The following is a 19,126-nucleotide window of genomic DNA, read 5'->3' as shown; positions in this document are numbered from 1 at the left end:
TAAGGCTTGTACCTGTTTATTTAAAATATATATTTATTAACAAATGAAACATCAGCAGGGACATAAGTGTATGTTTACAATTACAGCTGTCATGTTAAAACGAGTAGAAAATACTTTGACATTGTACTGAAAACTATACTGTAGGTCTTATTCTCAATTGCAGACACATGCACACAATCACTTAATACATTAAAAATCACTTTCAGGCACCAAACTCAAAGAGTTTTCAAACTGACCAAATAATTTAAAACTTCATAAAACAATAATTCAGCAATATTCTTTTCTTGTGAAAAACACACACCAGGCAAAGAGAGCAGAGTCAAACATTCAATCATATCAAATTGTTTCCCGTGCTTACAAGATGTGTTGATGCCTTTTACATAAGAACCAGTTGGATGAACTGAAACACACAAATCTAGTACCAGCCCCAGAACACCTTCCATCTTCACTCTTCAACTACAAAGAAGCTCTTGAGCACACATGCCATCCCAACACATACAAACAGAGGAATGCATTATGATTTTGGGGTCATTTGTTCAGACTGTAGATTTATGGGCAATGTATCCAACAGCTCACCATTGGAGCACAAAACTCCCCCCCAAAAAAAGTGACCACAAGCTGACACTAACTTTCTGAAGGCCCATGAACAAAGTGTTACACAAACATAAAGAGACGGAGGCAATTCAAATGTTTGTGAGCTGCGGTTCAGTGAAGCCCGGTGTGTTGGAGGCAGCAGGGATCAGAGAGGTGATCACCAACTCTTGACTCGGGTCCACACCTCGGCCCTCCTTCTCCTAGAAACATACAGATTCATACGGCTGGTATTAAAGCAAAGCATTACAAACATCAGTCATCAGCCACTTGAATGCAGCATGAGCCTTACAGTGTGAAGTAGAGAACATGGCACAGACTGTCAATGCACTTACTAGAAGATAGAAATGTGGTGAATTAAAATATTCACCACATTTCTATGTTGTTGAGATTGCCAGTGAAAAAAGGGGGATTCAAGATGTTCTACAGTTTGCAGACAACTCACAGCTCTGTATTCCAGAAACATCTCCTTAAAAGCCATGAAGTCAGTGAACGTCAGCATCAGGTCAAAGATGTCACCCGGCACCTCCTCTTTGTGTTGCCTGCAGGTGGAAGAGAGTAACCAGGGTTGGGGAATCCAATCACATCAATGCAATGTACGTTTGTGCCACCTAGTGGCAGGCTGCAAAATAATACTTCTTAGACGCAACAGGTGCATCGAACAAGCTACTGTTTGAGCGGACCGGTTGCTTTCAATGAAGTGGTTTGGTTGTTGTAGGAGGGAAAACAGCCAGAATAAGATGGTCTCAGGGGAGAGTTAAGATGTCACATCTTACATGAGCCACTTTATGAAAGTGTTCATGTTGAAGGCGGGGATCCTCTCCATCAGCTGCTGCTCCAGATGTTTCTCCAGCAGGTCAACCTACACAACAGCCACGAATGTTATCACGAATAAGGTCTTAGTTTACTTGACTACTACAGACAGTTCAGTAAATCCTAATCTGTGATAGCGCTATAGGTTGGAATTATAGACAAGTCGATATAATGCTCACACGGCTGAATAAGACGATGACAGGTGATACAATTCAGATAATCGTCATCGCCATATTCCTTGAAGAAAGGTGTGGGAGTTACATTAGGACATAGCGAGATGTGAACTCACATATTTATTGAAGATGGGTGTGTAACTGAGCTTGTTCTCGTCGGAGTCCTCAAACTCCAGGTAGTGTTGCTCCATGAAGCTCTCCTGAAGCTGCTGGAACTCCTCCTCTAAAAGCATTGAAAAGCATCCGACATGTAGAACAACACAGATCTTCACCATTAACGGGCAAAAGACTTCAGATTTACTCTGTACACTTTTCTGTCATGTACTTTCCACTATGCGAACAGAACAAACAAATACCAGACTGACGGAATTGGTTGAATAACTTTAAGAATCTAAATCCTGATTTCTTTATAAGACAACATTAGTTAAGATAAGATCATCTTTTATTAGTCCCACAGTGAGGACACTTTAAAAATATGCCTCATAAAGTCACAGAGGCCTCCATTTATTTTAGGAGAATGGCCACTTTTCTCTCGTTCAGTAGATCTATCCATTTGTTTTCTAAGCACAAAGACTGCTGAGATGCGTTTAAGACTACTATTACAATCACTTATTAATGTGAAAAATGTGTCTTTCACAAATGGTGAGATTGAAATATTGATTTAGAAAGGACTGACCAGAGCGGTCTCATCACTTATCCTACCCATGATGATGTCCTCGATGCAGCCAATAACGGCATCAAAAGCTGCGTCTGCATCTGAAGAGCTGGAGGGAGAAAAACAAGAGATAAAGATCATAAAGGTAGACTTTATATGCAGTTTATCACAATATCACAGTTACTATATGTATTAAGTGTGCTGTCTCTAGCTGTAGACTTGAGGGACGATGCCCTCACACTTCCTTTGAGCCTTGGAAGTAAATTCAGTTTTGACCTGTCCCAATAACAATAAATAAAAACTGGCGTTCCATGGCACACAGCTTCAACATTGAATTATTTGGCCTTTGCATTTCACTTAGAGCACTTTGTCTCACAAAGTAACGTTAGAAAGCAATAGTTACACCGTGTCAGTTACACAGCTCTACGTGGAAAATGTTCAAAAGCTGTGACTCTGGAAACACACCTGGAGATAGCAAAGATTTCTTCATCCATGTCGAGCATTTCTACGATGTTATCACAGCCTCGGTCTCCTGGAAAGTGAAGGCAGGCTACATGTGAACACGCATGTTATGGTGACTTAACGTTGGGTTAAAGCAAAACTGTTAGCTACAAAACACCTAACTTTAGCTAACGTTAGCAAATACAACAATACAACAAACGCGATATTTCGATCAATCACAAAGCTGCCTGTCTGGCCTAACGTTAACTGGTTTTGGTCCTTACTGAACTACAACATTAACGCAGCTAGTTAACGCTAGCTCGCTAGGGAAGCTAAAGGCTAGTCAACATTAGCTAACGTTAAACACATAATAACTATAACGTTATTAGCCTTGAATGAATACAAATATTCAGAGTTTGTGAGCTGTATTTTGAACTAAAAGTATTACTTTACAGCCCCTTAAGATAAATTAACGATAGTTAAAGGATTTGAATGTACTTACTTAGTTTCTGGATGTCCATGTTGATAAATATATCGTTAACGTGTGGTAAATAGCAAAGGTAACGTTGTTACCAAGGAAACGGCGAACGTATGTGCGCAACTGAGTCCCGTCGGGTAGAACAATATCTGCGCACATTGGTTCCTACCTCAGGACATTTCCACGGGATTATAGAAATTACACTTTGTGGACCAATTTTATTAATTGATTTATATTCTACAGAGATTTCTGAGACAAAGCTGGCTACTAAGTGTCGGGGGGAAATTGTTAATAGTTCTAATGTGACTTATATTTTGACTTAAATCTGTCCACATGTGGTTTCGGTATAGTGTGAACTTTGACCTATGGGCAATAGAGCAGGGGTTTCCTGCGTCTTCTGGGAACCAAAGTGGGGGCAGCTTCTCAAATGTGGGGAGCCTTATAGGAGACAGATGGCTACTTGATTTTGTGTAAACATCCCTCAGAAAACAGGAGACTGACTGACTGAAATTTGATTGACATGCAGCTTCCTGCTGATGGGGGGGAAAGGCGGCACTCAGTCGTGTTCTTAAGGCTCGCTTCTTTGTGGAGAAGTCAGTCTCCCTTGATCCTCCAGGGTGAAGGAGAAGCTCTCAATGCTATCAGCTGATTAGCAACGTATGACTTTGTTTTATTCTGTTTAATCTGTTAGTGCACATTTGAGCTGTTTCGGCTCGTTAGATCTGTTTGATTTTGTTTATTTGTTTGTATGCTTTTATAATTTTTCTATATCTTTATCTTGTAATAAATACTTAAAAGACAAAGCTTAAAGGTGATTTTTAATTTCTCTCATGGAAATACTTTAATTTCCACCACACTAAGATCTCACAAAACACCCTCGCTCCCTTTGCTGGAATTTCACTCAAATTAAGTAGATAGTTCGTAGTAAATAATCGTATTACAATCTTTTGTGTCAACAGTTCATGTATTTGCACCTTCCTTAGTTGCAATCAACTGTTCTTTGAAGAATCAATGTCTGTGAAAATAAAAGTATAATAGTGTTTAAGCCTTTTGTTTAGTTACGTGTTAATGCCAAGTGTTTCTGTAAAAAAACTTAAATTGGTGATAATCAGATTAGTACCTGTTCTTGAGACATTTTTTAGATGTAAATAAACACCACTCAGTCAGACAAAACAAATATCACATGGACATACATTTATTACAAATATCACAATCCAGGAAACGATAATTCTTCAATCACATCTTTGGGAACTCTGGGGCAGAATTCCTTTATAGACGTTTTAAATACGATCCACAACTTAATCTTTACAATCCTGAACTTCATCTCTAGCCATAGAGACAAACATATCATTTCTCTCACCTGCATGTACAGTATCAGGTGCTCCAGGAAATACAAGCGAGCAAAACAGTGACTGGACCAGTCTTCAGTCTCCTACTGAGAGAAGTTACCTTTGAGAAATCATTCCAGTATAGTCTGAATGATTTTACAGATCCTGTTCATGCAATTTGGTGGAGTAGTAACTATTCATAAACAAATTCAAAATTCATCATTGTGATAATTTGAAATGTCACCCGATTATATTTCTATAATTGTACAAATAGAATGTTTCTTCGGTCACAATCTCTCATCACCTGTTTCCAAAGTACAAACATCATTCAGTCAACCCAGAGATGCTTCAAGTAAAGGATGGAGAGAAAACAAGAGGTTCTTATCAAGACAGAGGGAGAAAGATGGAGAAATGGCTAAATGAGAGCAGCGAGATGTACTGTCATGTCATATAAAGCACAAATAGGGTCACCACAATTTAAATCAGTCTGAAAGATACATTGGAAGATACCCTTCCAATCTAAAATAACTTGTTTAGACAACATTTATTCTGTATGCTGTGATTGGAAGCAAGTGAAACATACAGTACTCTGTTCTGAAGCTCACACTCTTCAGGTCCTGGTACTGTGTTGTGGGTAGTTTGTTTGCTAATTGATGTCAAGTATTTTTCTGCCAAATCAGACCCAAAACGACATCTTAAAAATGACTCTGGGATATTTAGTTAACCCGATATTAGAAAAAAGAAAAAAAAAAACGATCCACTTAAACATTTCACATTTGTTTTAAGCAAGTTACTGATCTGCTAATACAACACTGTCCATCAACAAAACCTGCTGTGCTCCTCAACCAAGTTACTACATCAGCGTTCACCATCATTAATAAAACAAAATCAAATCACATATTGAGGATTGTAAATAGTCTTCTTAATACAGACAACTGTACGTGTTGTCATAAACAAAAAAAAATGAAGACATATTTACTCAAAGTCTGACTCGTGGTGGCACTGCGTCAAAGGTTGTCATCACCATTCAATCAATCTCAGATAAATTGTGACGGTGGTGGAAATTCAGTTGTTCACTTCTCCCTCACTGGCTCTTCATACATAAGCACTTAGAATTGTTATAATTGTAACTTTCTGTCAATTCTGATCTCTGTGTATACATCTGCTGTTTGTTGCATACATGACTGAGGACATATACCGTCTGAGAAGCAGCAGGGTCAGCTGTGTAAAAAATTACTTATAATGCAGATTCAAGTTGTTGTTTTTTTTCACTGGTTGTCAAGATTATTTTCGTAAACGTTCTCACAGCTGATTTAATTTCCAACATTTGTAAACCGAATCAGAAAACTATTTAGAAAAAATATTGGAATCGTTTCTGCAACTTTAAAGATTTCTGACTTTCTGAGTAAAATCTGACATTTCTTTTTTCCAAAAGGCAAACCCTCCCTGTGGGAAATCAATCAGCACAGACTGTGAGGCTGACAAAGGGAGACGTGTCGGTATAAGCTGGAGAAAAGAGAATGAAAATGCTACCTCGAAAACACCACAGTTTGCTTATCTACACCCCAAAAACATGAAAGTGAGATTCATCGCAAATGTATTTGTACCTTGGGGTTAACACTGTACGACAGGTGGTGATCTTTTCTGTTACCCTTTCTGATCTGCAGACGTGTGCGTGACGATGATGGGATTAAATAGTAGCAGCCTGTGGACTGAAAGCGCGGTGGGATCCTCATATCATAGAAAGGATGTCTGATAACTACACAGGGGCTTGCAGATGAGAGAATGGTTCCGTCTGTAATGTTGTTAAATTGTTTCTGCTCCTCGTTTCTGAAATGAACGCTGTTTATATAGAAAGTTGACAATTCTTGGCCCGGCTTCTGCAGCGAGCTGTCAGAAGGATACAAAAGAGGAGATGTAGGCCAATGGGGGAAAGCTCCCAGGGATCCAGCTGTGGTTTGAATCCCCCTCCTCTCATCTCCTCTTTTTCTTCACTCCCCCCCTCCATCGCCGCTTCCTCGTACCAGAAGTCCTAGCTCTGGTATCGTCACAACGCCGTGGCACAGCGCTCGTAGCCCTGCCGGGTGAGAGGGGATTAGAGGAGGAGGAGGGCGATGCTGTGGGGCTTGTGTGTCTCTCCTTGATGGAGAAGGGGCAGGAGGTTCGTCAGGAGACATGTGCAATGAGTCTGACGCGGGTCTGGATGTCCTGGCGGCACAGGGGGCACGTCTCTAACTGTAAGGCACACTCCATACACATACCACTGGAGGATAGAGAGGGGAGGGGGGGGGGGGGAACATGAAGGAAGATTTTACTATCCACTCAAAGAACAATTCTAGTCGGAAGAAAATTGACTTGAGTAATAGTCTAACCAACATATTATTTACAAAGACAAGCTGCTCTCAATGATATTCTATAAAACTATTTGTACCCAAGATATTTGAATTTCAACAGAATAGTTTGTGACACACATACCCGTGTCCACAGGGCCGCAGCTCCGTGTCCGCCATGACATCACAACACAGCGTGCAGCAGTTGTCTCGGATGCTAACCTGCTTTAGTAAGGCCAGACGCCGGTGTCTGTGAAACACACACACACACACACACACACACACACACACACACACACACACACACACACACACACACACACACACACACACGTAATTAAAGCTGTTTTCTTCTGTGCATATACACGTATTTTGTTACTTGTTCCAGTTCTTCACCTAGTTTGCTCCAATTGTAATACTCAAGATAGAGCATACAATGTGAATACATTTTTAGCTTTTTTATTTTTTGCTTATGTCAATAATAAGTAGACCTCTTTGTTTAAATGAAAACAAGTGTAATAATTATTTCTATGTCTAGATTTGAATGTTTAGTTTTTGCTGACATTGTGTCAGAGACTTCTTGGTTGAGCTACGGTAATGTTCCAGGTGGTGTTGTTGGGATTGCGATAGAATTGAGTGAACATCTTTCTGACAGAGTCAACTGAATGTGATCCTTTTAAGCGTCACTAAAGATCTTATGTAATACAGGCTGGTAGACCCTTTACATGGCAGACATTTAGTCTTGTCACATTCAAGTGTAATAAGTAACATTAATAGCGCATTTCATTTTAGTGTTCCACTGCCAGAGATTTGTGGATGCTGGGTGCCTGCCAGGAGTTACTAGAAACCCTGAACTGAAGAGAGTCACCACTAAGTGCCTGCCAAAAGACAGCTCTGTTGCTTTGTACACGTTAGCCAGTAAAGATGATGCGTGACCGTCTCTTGTACAAATATTGTTGTATTCCTTCAAGTCGTCCTTTAACTAGTCATTACAGTCACGAAGAGTCTACAGAGCTAAAGGCCAGCGAACTAAAGAGAGATCAAAATGCTCCATGTACGCTGGAGCGACCCCAGAAGTGTTGGACGCTGTGTGCAGACTAATTATTCACTAGTCAGGAGACGGTTAGGTAAGACAACAGATTGCAAACGGCCTTCCCAAATTCCAAGTCTATTTTAGACACTAAGAATCCCTCTGAGGACCAGCTTCAATTGGTTACCTGGGTAGGATGATCTTTTCACCAGGCAGCAGTGACGCAAAGTCGTTGAAGGTGCTGAACTTCACAGAAGGTGGGTGACGGAAAGGCTTGGCCCCAAAGTTAAACTCGCACTGCTGGTAAGACATGAAGCTGGCTGCTGCAAAGAAACCGGACCTGATGGACACAGAGGTGAAGGAAAGATGGGGGTTCATTCGAGAAAGGGACAGAAGAAAGAAAAAGGAAACACGCATGGGGAAAAGAGGAGGAATGACAGAAAGAGAAAGGAAAGATGTGTATGAGAGAGGACAACAGTTGAAACCAGGCACAGGACTGTGTGTGTGTGTGTGTGTGTGTGTGTGTGTGTGTGTGTGTGTGTGTGCGCTTACGTGGCTGAGGAGAAGACCTGTTTCTCTGGCGGCAGCTGATGTCCGTTCAGATAGAAAATCATCTGCTTCTTGCTGAGGTCCAACAGGAAACCGATGGCGTCTCCTAAACAGGCCACACACACGCAGAAGAATAAAGTCTTGGCGCACTGTTATTACTATTATCCAACACTCCGTGTGGGAGCTTAATCAGAGCCTGGCGCTGACGGCAGTGTGCGAGTGCTAAAAATCACAAAAGCACCCCAGAGACGCTCAATACAATAAAGAAGTTTCTAAACAAATAAGACATATTTAAAGCGTGGCGTCGCCTCTTTTCTAATTTTCAGTCAGACAAATAAACTTTCTTTGAAGTATATGGTTGAGAAACAGTAGTCAGCGCGTGTGTGTGTGTGTGTGTGTATTGCATACCCTCCTTCCAGCAGGGGTGAGAGTGAGGTTTACTGCGAGCGTTGTACCAGATGAGCTGCCTGCAGCCATCATACGCACACGAGTATTCATCGTCACCTATCCCATAGCCCTCCTGTAAAACACACGCGCACACGCACACACACACGCACACACACACACACACACACACACACACAAAACGCCAAATTATGCGACTGCAGAACAGACCGGATGTGAAAGAGCGGAACAGCACAGACACTGAAGAGGCGTACATGGTTGAGGAACTTGCTGTCCTTGGTGGCCCATCCGATTTGCATCACGCCCGATGTGACGACCGTCACCTCGTAGTACCAAACGCCTGAATCCACGCAGAAGGTGCAGCGCACGCTCTCAAAGGACGAGGCATCGCATCGCGCCTGAGGAGGGCAGCAAAGAGAGAGAGAACACTCATAAATCATACAGATATTAAATATACAGGTGAAAAACATTTATAAATCAGGCTAATGGGAATAAACTATTGAAATGTCAATGTTGGAAAAGGCATAATTTCCTAAGGAGTGGCTCTGTTGTGCCAATCTCATAGACCACACACACACACACACACACACACACACACACACACACACACACACAGACACACAGACACACAGACACACACCTCTAGTCCAGTCGGGGAGATCTTGAGGTACTCGCTGACATCATTGCTGTTGAGCATGGCGTTGATGTTGGTGAGGTTGACCTTCTCGTAGGTGAACTGACGACCCTCCTTTAGGACTGGACGCAGGATGAAAACATTTTCAAATTTCTTTCTCGAGCGACTCACACATGCCAACTCAAAGAGCCTGTGGCATGCGATCCGACACAAACGTACAACGTCGGAAGCAGCGTGGCTACTTGTACTCACACAGGTTGTCGAGGCTCCATTGCGAGCAGAAGCCGACCTGCCTCTTCAGGTAGTCAGGATGCTCCGCCCACGACTCCAGGACAGCCAGTCGATTGCTGATGCACGACTTGGACACCGTCAGTTTGTTCTCACCTGAGGGCAAGAAGATGCACCAGGCATGTGTGGTTTAAAACAGTCAAACAGTGTCAGAGATGGGCGGGACATCAGTGCAATACGTCTTTAAAGGCCGATGAAGGAGAGGCAATGTTCGGATTAACAAGCGGTTGTAAAACTTTGTAGAAATGTAATATAAGCCGATTGAGGCAATTGGCTGGTGGGGACTACAAAGAGGTGGAGAGGTGAATCACGGTTTTGCATTTGTACCAATCAGCAATTTACATATTGGTTTCAAAATAAACAGGAAAAAGCTGTTGATGAACAGAACAGCTGTGTCTCTACCTCACAGCATCATTTTTCAGATGCAAAAGTAAACAAACCACCAACAGGGAGGTCAGAGAAAGCAGAAGTTGAGACTTTGGCCGTGCCCGTTGTCATGGCATACTTTGATACGGGCACTTTCTGTTTCATCTTTGTGTTCTTTCGTAAAGGAAGTCACAAGATTTCAACCGACGCATCATGAATCTTCAATATGAGCCTGGCCTTTGTGAACTCACTGGTCTGGGAGAACTTCTCCAAAGCGATGAGAGCAAACAGCATGACCGTAGGGTGGGCTTCAGAGCTCTGGAGGAAGATGTACAGAAATCATCATCAGTTTGAAACATGTTCTTCCATGACACTTCGATAACAACACACGTCTTATATAACTAGGCCTTCTCTTATTAAAATCACGGTGAGCGTGCTTCCTAGGACAGACGCTGGATGAAACCAAGGTGGCTGAGAGTTTTGTAACCGACATGTCACAATGCCACTTCACTTTAGCGACTGTGTAACCATCACTCTACGAAGAGCAATGGCCTGCATACCTCCGTCAGCGCACTGACAGTCATGTAACAAATGTATCAACAAAACATTATTTTCCTTACACACCGCAACACATGTTGCAACTGCTTCATATTAAAAAGGACATTGTCAAAGGCAGAACTGAAAGGCTTTCTCTGAGAAGCAGCTGCAGGGTTTTTCCACTAAAGTTGTCTACATGTGGATGTGTTTTATTGCATCAGTATGAAACTAAATTGCAGAATTGACTACCTTACAGCTTTGACAAACACTCATTTGTAGAAACTACCACCCTGGCTGTCTGACATGGCTGGACTTCCCATCATACGTTCATTTGAAGGATACTGACATGTTAACGCTACATTTACACAGAGTCAGCATGTCATTTCATCTATGAAAAGCATGTAGCAGGATACAAAGCATTGTTGTTGATTAGGCATTTTGTAAACAAAAATGTAGCTTGGTTGCTGAGGGATCACCAGGACAGTGATGACCGTCCCAACGCAACATCGTGTGTGTGTGTGTGTGTGTTCTAACCAGGCTCTCTAGAAGGTACTCAAGGGTTCCAGGGCTCAACAATCCAATACTAGCCGGACCTAAAGAAGAAATGTAAAGAAACAAGGATAAAGTATTTTAACCTTTGTGTTAAGAAAGTGACTGTGTGACGTTTAGAGGAGCTGCTTCATGATTCTAAGATTATTTATTTAGACTGAGCAAAGCTGGTCTAATCTGACTTCAATACACCACCAGCCTGCACATAAAGATATGAAAGAGCATCCATGACTCTGTATTTATATTATACATGATAAATGATATATTACACGATTATTAGTAGCAGAAATAGTAGAATTAAACCTAAAACAATCTGCTGTTTGCAATGAGCTTGAACGTCGACAAGTCCATAGCGAGCAAGTAACCTTCCAATGGAGGTGGTGCAGAGCAAAGACTATTGACTCAAAGAGTAAAGAGTATCTCGTGTGTAAATGTGGACTTTACCAGCCAGTTTCTCTGCGAGGCAGCCCAGGACAGCTGTGGTGTTTCGGTGTTTAGCTGGGTTTAGAGCGTCCTGACGCGCTACCGCCGAACTCAGACTCAACATGTCCGACAGCTTCTGGAGAGCATCCTGATGAGAGGAGACGGAGCGGTTACTCTGACGGAAGTCACATACACACAGTTTCTACCAAACGATACAAACGTTCCAGAGGATGGAGAGATGACACGTTACAATTTCAGTCACAATGTTCCCAAATCCACACATGATTGTGACGGGAACTCCCCCAAAAATGTAAAGTTACTAAGTACGAAATTCAAGTGGGCGCAGGCACGCTCACACACACACACACACACACTTTTGCTACTGCTAGCGGTGATTCTCTGGACCAACAGCTGGAGAAAGCACACCAAAAGTAAATCAAATCTAATTCATTAACAGAGACAAAGTGTTACTGATGCAGCAGAAAGCACCATCAAACAATATCATCCATCTGCAGAGCTGCAGTGTCAGCACTTTCACACTCGCAGTTTGAGTCCAGCCTACTTATACGCACCACCTGCAGGCAAGAAGTTATTATTTCCTTTTTTTAAGCTGCCGTGTGTTTGAGGCTTTGCATTTTTTTATTTTAAACCAGCAAAATGTGTTTTGTTAGGTGAAGCATAATTCTGCTCAAATACTGGAATGACTACAGAGTTCATACTGTTCACAGTGTCATAGTATGCCCTTTGTCCTCGGGTTGCTTTGGACCAGGAGGCAGGGGGTCCCAGACAGATCATATTTGTCCAACGGTAGTGTGGGAGGGAGCCGAGGCCAAATGAAAACAATGCATGTGATGAAGTTAGAAGCAAGTTCCTCGAGGCGTAAAAACAGCTGATCATGAGGGGTTTTAGCTATGTCCCATTGTACATAAACTCAATCACCAAAATACAGAAAAGGCCATAGAAAGAGGAAGACAAAGATGGTTTTTATTAGAGCTGGGTTAGTTTTGAGATTTCATCTTAAGAAAGTTCTAGGTTGCAGGTCATATTATTTTAAAGTTATTTGCCCAAATGACTCCTTCTGTGTCACACACGGTTATTAGCCACTAACCTTGGTGGGCAGGGGACACTCATCCAACAGAAGGGTTATGACTGCAGGGCCAAGCGGATCGTCCAATGGGATCACTCGAATCAGAGACTGGACAACCTCCAGCCAACCATCATCTGAAGAAGAAGAATAATGTTCTTTCATTATAATAACACACACTTAAAGGAATCAGCACCGTTAGTCCCAATGAAAACAGATAACTCAACGGTAACTCAACTGTGCTGAAGTCACTTTGACAGACCTCTGGATTATGACTATCAGCTGCAACATAACATACTAAAACATCCATTTCCTGTCCATTAGATGAGTCAATAAGAAGCTCTCTCTAACACTTATGAAAGCCCCCACGGCCAACTGGCTGATGAATAATGTAACATCACGGCACATGTCAAACAGAAAGCGACTGGCTTGCAGCTTGGCTGCCTTCACGGTTCAGTGTCTGCAAGCTAAGAACCAACTTGGCTGTTGTCGAACCACTTGACACCACCACGCCATGAGAGCGTCAGACACCATATGTGCAAACACGACAATTCAAAAGGCTACCGCGTCTAAGCACAAACACAAACACACAGCGTGAGAGCATCGTTCCTCATATGTACAAGAAAGCACCGACATCGACTCAAGCTTCAAATAGAAACAAATCTAAATGAAAATCCGCCCAGTCAGTGAGCAGCGACCAACACATGATGCTGCAGTGTTTCAGCTTGTGACCACGGCCCTTCCCCAGGTGATGTAATGTGTTGGAGAAATGCTGAGGCAGCGATATTACTGCAGGACTGTAAGCAGCAAACACTTCAGTTTGACATGAATGACCTATTTTACTTTTTACTATTTTACTTTTTTAACATGTTGGCCATCAAAACTATGTTTCTTCTTAACAACAGAACAAAGCTCAACCCAATTATGCTTACTGCTAGACCTGCTTTTGAACAACACGTACCAATGGCCCCACACACACACACACACACACACACACACACACAGTATCAGAAGAGGCTAAATTGGAAAAACCATCACTGAACACAGGAAGAGGACTGTGACTGTCTGCTGCTTACAAAGCTACTGAAATATCACTGCCTCAGCAGTTCTCAAAAACAACCCACCAACTCAGCCTAGGGGGGGAGACAGCATATTCAGAAGAGACCCGTCTGAATTCATGGGACTCCTCATCCGTCAGTAGAAATGATAAATCTCGTAGATAATGTGTGAAAAGCTTCAGGTGTACAGCTACAGTCCGGTTGATGTTTTGTGCACATGACTAAGAACCAAGCAGGGAATCTTTTTGTCTGTTGAGACATTAGCCACTTCATCAAATCCCTGTTCCTGAGAGCCAACGTTCCTACATTTTCCCATTTTAGGACCTCTGATCGTGTCATTACAAAACAGGTGAAGAAATGCTTTTGCCTTAAATTGCATCACATTGCTTACCATATCTGTATTAGCTTTTCAACTGGACAAAGTGCTGTCTAATAACCCCATGCCCAGTGAGTGAATGAGTGCTTTTATTGTTTTCCTTACCTGTCTCTGCCATCTCGTGCAAAGTGATCATGGAGTAAGGGGGTTCTTGGTCACTGAAAAACAAAAGTTTGGGACAGAATGTGATAACGTGTTTCACCTGAATGCTCTACATCACAAACTCTGCTCTATTTCCTGTAATATATGCGTTTATTTATGTGCATACTTTACACAAATGACGGTGGCAACTTCATCTTTATGACACTGTGATCACTGTATATGAAACATTATCAAACAAATCATTCATGCCTCTGTGCGCTTAATGGCTGTGGAGAGCAATGTGATCCCATGGAGAGGGGAATCAAGCGGAAACGATTTACTTGAGTGGTTGTTGTTTTTGATGATGCTGCCGTTGCTTGTCATGACTCGTCCCAAGAGGAAAACTGCTTTTGTTATTACATCAGCCAACCTGATCCTCAAGATCCCGAACACAGCTAAGAATTACTGTGACTTAGTTTCGTGACCGAGTCAAACGTGAACGCATTCTTGGAAATGTACATGCATGTTTCTTACAGAGCAGGAGAAGTATTCAAAAGACAAGCTGCAGTATTTAGCAGTATTCAAATAAAGTGGATTTTTTTTTTCCGCTTTATCTTGCAACCGTCGTTTTATTATTTTAGTTTCTTGACACACAGATGGTGTACAATGTAATGCAGTTCTATTAGAGGTGGAACTGAATATTTTATTTACATCAATAAATCATCTGGTTACTTGATAGAACAATCATCTCTCGGCTATCAAATGTAATCGAAATGTTCTTTCGCCAGGAATCCAACACAAAGTATAGTTTCAGAAACAACCGGACAAACTGACAGCTCTTACTGAGAGTCAACAGAAAGTGAAGAGCACAGATGTACACATTCTCCACCATATTAGTCTTACAGCTGCCACGAATACTAAACTTCAACCTTGAAATTCAGTTATTAATTAACAAAGTTGGGAGAACTTTTTTTATGTACCAGTCCTGCTAAAATGGTAGACTACAGTTCATCTGTGTGGACAAATTGTGCGAGAATAAATGTCAATGAAGTGGAGTGAATCTGTAAATGTAAAATAAAATACGGGCAGTTCAACAAGTGGCTGATTGTATGCTGATAATATGAGAAAGTGGTCCGCTTCTTTAAACTATAAACTAGAATTCATAAAGCACATTTACCCAAACCACTGAAAAGCTACAGGTGGAGAGGAAACAAACGTTTGGAAAGGAACTCAATCTGAAACTTGTTTCTCATTAAGGTCGACGGAGAACATTAAGCGTACTAGCTGCTGCCATGAATAGGACCAGACTACACTAGCTCTCATTGACGTGGGCCTATTTTAACATTCATATTTTTCATTTTTCATATCAACTGGACACACTCAAACATTCATCCCACTCATATTTTCTTCTCAAAGCCACGCAAACCTGTGCTGATAGAATAGCTGTAAGTCCCAATGGGTCATGCTGAACAGCTTTTCTCTACAGAGAATGATAGCTTAGGGGAATAGGAGGATCAGGGAAAAAAAGGGCTTCAGCATCTACGAAGGCAACACAAATCTTACTACATCATTGCAGCAAGTCATGGCTACATCAAGAGAGGAAACGCAGTACATAAAGGAAACGGACTTGCACAAAGTGCTCTCCGAGTAGTTCTACCTGTTACAAAACAAAGACCTCTGGGGAGGATGAGAAAGGTTTTTCAGTCTGCAGACAATATATCATTAATCTACAGAACCGGCTAAGTGCAGAGCACATTTTAACAATAATTTAAATATAAATGGCATTGTCAAAGAGACAAGCGCGACCAAGCCAACACAATACGACATCAGAGCATCTCTAACGGCATTCGTTACAGTACTTCCCACAAGGGACTCAGAGTAGTGTTGCTCGGGTTTCTGCACAAATTTTACTGTGCCGTTTGTTCCAAATAAAGGACACAGGACTTAGTCATCGCAAAGGCGTGACTTTACTGTGTACCCTCTACTCCGTCAAAAAGTCGCGCGTGTGATGTTTGTGTGTCCGTGACAACAAACCAACCTTGTGTGACGCTTCTGCTGGAAGACAGCAGCGTCTGTGACATCTCTGGCTCTAGAGGGCACGAGTTTGACTGAGCTTCAGTGTCATGAGGAGCTTCTGTGGATGGCATTTTACCCCGTCTGCTCTACCTGATCCTAATGTTATTGTATCTCAAGTTATGAAAACAAACAACCCCATCAAGAAGATCCACATGTGCCAAGCCAACACTTAGTACACTTTAATTTCTTTTCCAGAGCACGTATACCTTTATGTCCACATTTAATTACTGCTACTTAAGTATCTCAACATAAATGACAATAGCATTATTTTGTTGGCTGAACTCACAAAAGACTTAATCTACTGTTAGTCTCATTGAAACTATAGAAAACTCATTTTTAAACTGTACAGTCCACTCTGACTCTTCCACCCATCATCTCTAGCTATATAATATACTTTTATCAAGACTTACTTGTCCACTAGTGTCCTGATGACAGCCAACGTGTCCAGCACCAGGCCATCCACATTCTGCTTCTTCCGCCTCGGCTCATGGGGCCCTCGCCCTCGCCGTGGCGGCCTGACTGGGTCCCTGGGTCTACTGCTCCGCGCCTCTCCGGCATCAACACCTACGCCCGTACCGTGATCCACCCGCCTGGCTTGTCCTCTGGTAGCCCTCGACGACCCATGGTGATGATCTTCCAAGTCGCTATCCTCCCGGCACACACAGCTGTTACCCATGGTTCCAGTGCCGGAGACCACACTGGCAAGGGTCTCCCAGACTGGACAGAGGGAGTTTGAGGAGGAAAGGAAGAGCAGAACCCTTGCAAGGCTCCTGCAAGCACAAAAAGTGATCCAGGTGGCTACTATCATATCATTTTGCGAGCTTGGTTTGGGGGTATTCTTGTCCCAGTGGGCTGGGTGGGGTCAACGTGAATGATCATACTGTTGCCAAGCAGAAATGTGGGATTGGTTTGGGAGTAATAATGGCTAGTCAAACAGACCAGGAGGGGTCAGGTGATGCAACAAAAAAAAGCTTTGAACATCATAGACAGCCCGAGGCTCGGGTCCAGTTCTCATCCAGGGCTCGCGTGGCTGTGAGAGCAACACAAACAAAACACAACACAAAGAGTGACATTCTAAGTTAAGTCTGTTCGAGCAGTATATGTTATTAGTTAGCAGCTGATCGCGTTCTTCAAGCAGCAAAGCTTAAACTAGCCGAAGATACACACCAATGTCAAGCCTGTGAGAAATAAAATAGTGAAAACTAGAGAAAATAAAATAAAATCAACATTGGCCCTTTAGAAGTTTATCTCTCAAGCAAAGTAGCGAATAATATGTTATTGTAATATTTCTAACATTAGCTGTTTCAACCTATAGTTGTCCTGTGTACGTAGACAGCTCGTCGTGTACTGAATTACTGAGACATTTCACTATTGATGATATACAAGATATTTTCAGTTAGCCGGCTAGCACGCTAGCCACCCACCCACCAAGCAGGCGTTGTAACATTAGCGGTTCCGATTAAAAAACCCAAGTCTCACAAACTCATCATTTCGTTAGTAAACTATAATGGTCCAGTTTTAACCGAAACACATACTCACGTTGCTACCACTTGACAAACAGCAGCATTGAAACTCGGTCGGTCCAGACCGAAGTAGTGAACAGAACAGAGCTAACTAGCCTGCCAGGCTAAGTGTAGCAGCTAACAGCTAGCGGTTAGCCGGTTAGCCGGTTTCACTCCTCTGATGCTACTGTCAAACTACACCAGTGAGCTAACGCGAGTAGCATTGATCTACGCGTGGTACTTAAACGCCGGTTTGGTATATGGGCACGTTTATATGACCCGTCTATGTTCTTTAGCACACCTTTACTGAACTCTAAAACAGCACATTCATATGACGGTCAGCTAACACCGCTCACACATCTTAACGAGGGTGCACCGCTAGCGGTTTAGTTCCGTAGCAGCTAAAAGGTTGTCCATCATCAGCTGTGGAGGAGGAGGAGGGTTTCTGTTGAAGACAACGTAAACACCGTTTCCCCTTGTTTGTATCTCCCTTTCTCTCTTTCTTTCATCTCCCAATGAGAGTTACTTTAGACATCATTGTTTTTTTGTTTTGTGTGTTTTATTTCTGTACCATGTATATGTTTTACGATACAAAGAAAGATGGCGAGAGGCAAGAATAAATGCAACAAGTTATAACGATACCATATGACATCAGATGAAAATGCACAAAGTAAAGTTACATAAAGTAACGTTAATTACATTAGACAAGAGTACCAAACAAGTCAGCTCCTACATTTGTTTTATGTAAGTAAATAATCCAGCAAAAACATAAATTGTATGAAGGGACGTGAATGCCAGAATGCAACTTTCCCAGAGTACCTGAACGCTCACCAGAAATCACAAGATTAAAAAAAATAAAATATGATGCACAAGGCAGGTAACATATTTCCATTTTAAAGGGCACCCAAATACATGGTGTCATAACTTTGAATATTTGAGTCTATATTGTGTAAGAATACTGAAATCACATTGACTGCTAGAACAATACAATACAGAATAATTGTGATATTATCTTGTAGTGGTTTCTTCTAACTTTACAGATAGACTTTACAGATAGAGGACATTTAATGGGAGAACTAAGGATCAAGAGGTTACATTTACCAGGTGAATCTAAATTTTAATGGTAAAAAAAAGAAAATGTAACTTTGAGAATCAGTTTTAGCTGTTAATTTTAAGAATAAGAATGTCCTTCTCTGTGTAATCATAACAAAAATGGTTTGACATCTCTAGGCTTCAAACCATAGGCTTTTATTTAGGCTGGGCTCTCACTTATATATATATATATATATATATATATATGGTGGTATACTTAATATTATCCTTTAAAAGACAGATGGGTAAATCAAAGCGTCAAAGACG

General features: G+C 41.8%; 2 protein-coding genes across 3 annotated transcripts; both read right to left on the bottom strand.

Moving 5' to 3' along the window:
* arl2bp (ADP-ribosylation factor-like 2 binding protein) lies at positions 1 to 3,255 on the bottom strand. The gene is made up of 7 exons (XM_031874407.1): positions 3,176 to 3,255; positions 2,698 to 2,764; positions 2,280 to 2,341; positions 1,694 to 1,800; positions 1,368 to 1,453; positions 1,037 to 1,133; positions 1 to 794 (listed from the first exon to the last, which is right to left on the bottom strand). Exons 1-7 carry the CDS (start codon positions 3,192 to 3,194, stop codon positions 684 to 686), a joined length of 549 nt encoding a protein of 182 aa, XP_031730267.1. The 5' UTR covers positions 3,195 to 3,255; the 3' UTR covers positions 1 to 683.
* Positions 3,256 to 4,153: 898 nt separating this feature from the next.
* Positions 4,154 to 18,193, bottom strand: rspry1 (ring finger and SPRY domain containing 1). 2 transcript variants are annotated; one of them, XM_031874394.1, is made up of 15 exons: positions 17,805 to 18,193; positions 16,676 to 17,035; positions 14,214 to 14,266; positions 12,699 to 12,811; positions 11,612 to 11,738; positions 11,153 to 11,211; positions 10,333 to 10,399; positions 9,680 to 9,811; positions 9,434 to 9,549; positions 9,048 to 9,191; positions 8,797 to 8,908; positions 8,392 to 8,494; positions 8,027 to 8,179; positions 6,955 to 7,059; positions 4,154 to 6,742 (listed from the first exon to the last, which is right to left on the bottom strand). In XM_031874394.1, exons 2-15 carry the CDS (start codon positions 16,939 to 16,941, stop codon positions 6,646 to 6,648), a joined length of 1,647 nt encoding a protein of 548 aa, XP_031730254.1. In that variant the 5' UTR covers positions 16,942 to 17,035; positions 17,805 to 18,193; the 3' UTR covers positions 4,154 to 6,645. The 2 variants fall into 2 exon arrangements, with proteins under 2 accessions (XP_031730254.1, XP_031730253.1); XM_031874393.1 differs by having other exon boundaries at positions 4,155 to 6,742; positions 16,676 to 17,295.
* Positions 18,194 to 19,126: the final 933 nt, after the last annotated feature.

This window comes from Anarrhichthys ocellatus, unplaced genomic scaffold (assembly GCF_004355925.1).
Source record: "Anarrhichthys ocellatus isolate YVR2014 unplaced genomic scaffold, GSC_Weel_1.0 scaffold80, whole genome shotgun sequence".
NCBI classification, from domain to species: Eukaryota; Metazoa; Chordata; class Actinopteri; order Perciformes; family Anarhichadidae; genus Anarrhichthys; species Anarrhichthys ocellatus.
Note: the sequence above shows the minus strand (reverse complement) of the source record. Positions and strands in the feature narration are given on the sequence as shown.

Bases quoted from the DNA above. Each gene is read 5' to 3' on its own strand.
- arl2bp (XM_031874407.1), bottom strand. The intron at 1,454-1,693 runs GTGAGTTCACAT...GCTGTTGTGTAG, and splicing joins CACCCATCTTCAATAAATAT to GTTGACCTGCTGGAGAAACA. The intron at 795-1,036 runs GTGAGTTGTCTG...GTATGTTTCTAG, and splicing joins TGTTTCTGGAATACAGAGCT to GAGAAGGAGGGCCGAGGTGT.
- rspry1 (XM_031874393.1), bottom strand. From the start codon at position 17,073: ATGATAGTAGCCACCTGGATCACTTTTTGTGCTTGCAGGAGCCTTGCA. The intron at 11,739-12,698 runs GTTAGTGGCTAA...TCCTCTCATCAG, and splicing joins AGTGTCCCCTGCCCACCAAG to GATGCTCTCCAGAAGCTGTC. The intron at 9,550-9,679 runs GTGAGTACAAGT...TCCTGCGTCCAG, and splicing joins ATGGAGCCTCGACAACCTGT to TCCTAAAGGAGGGTCGTCAG.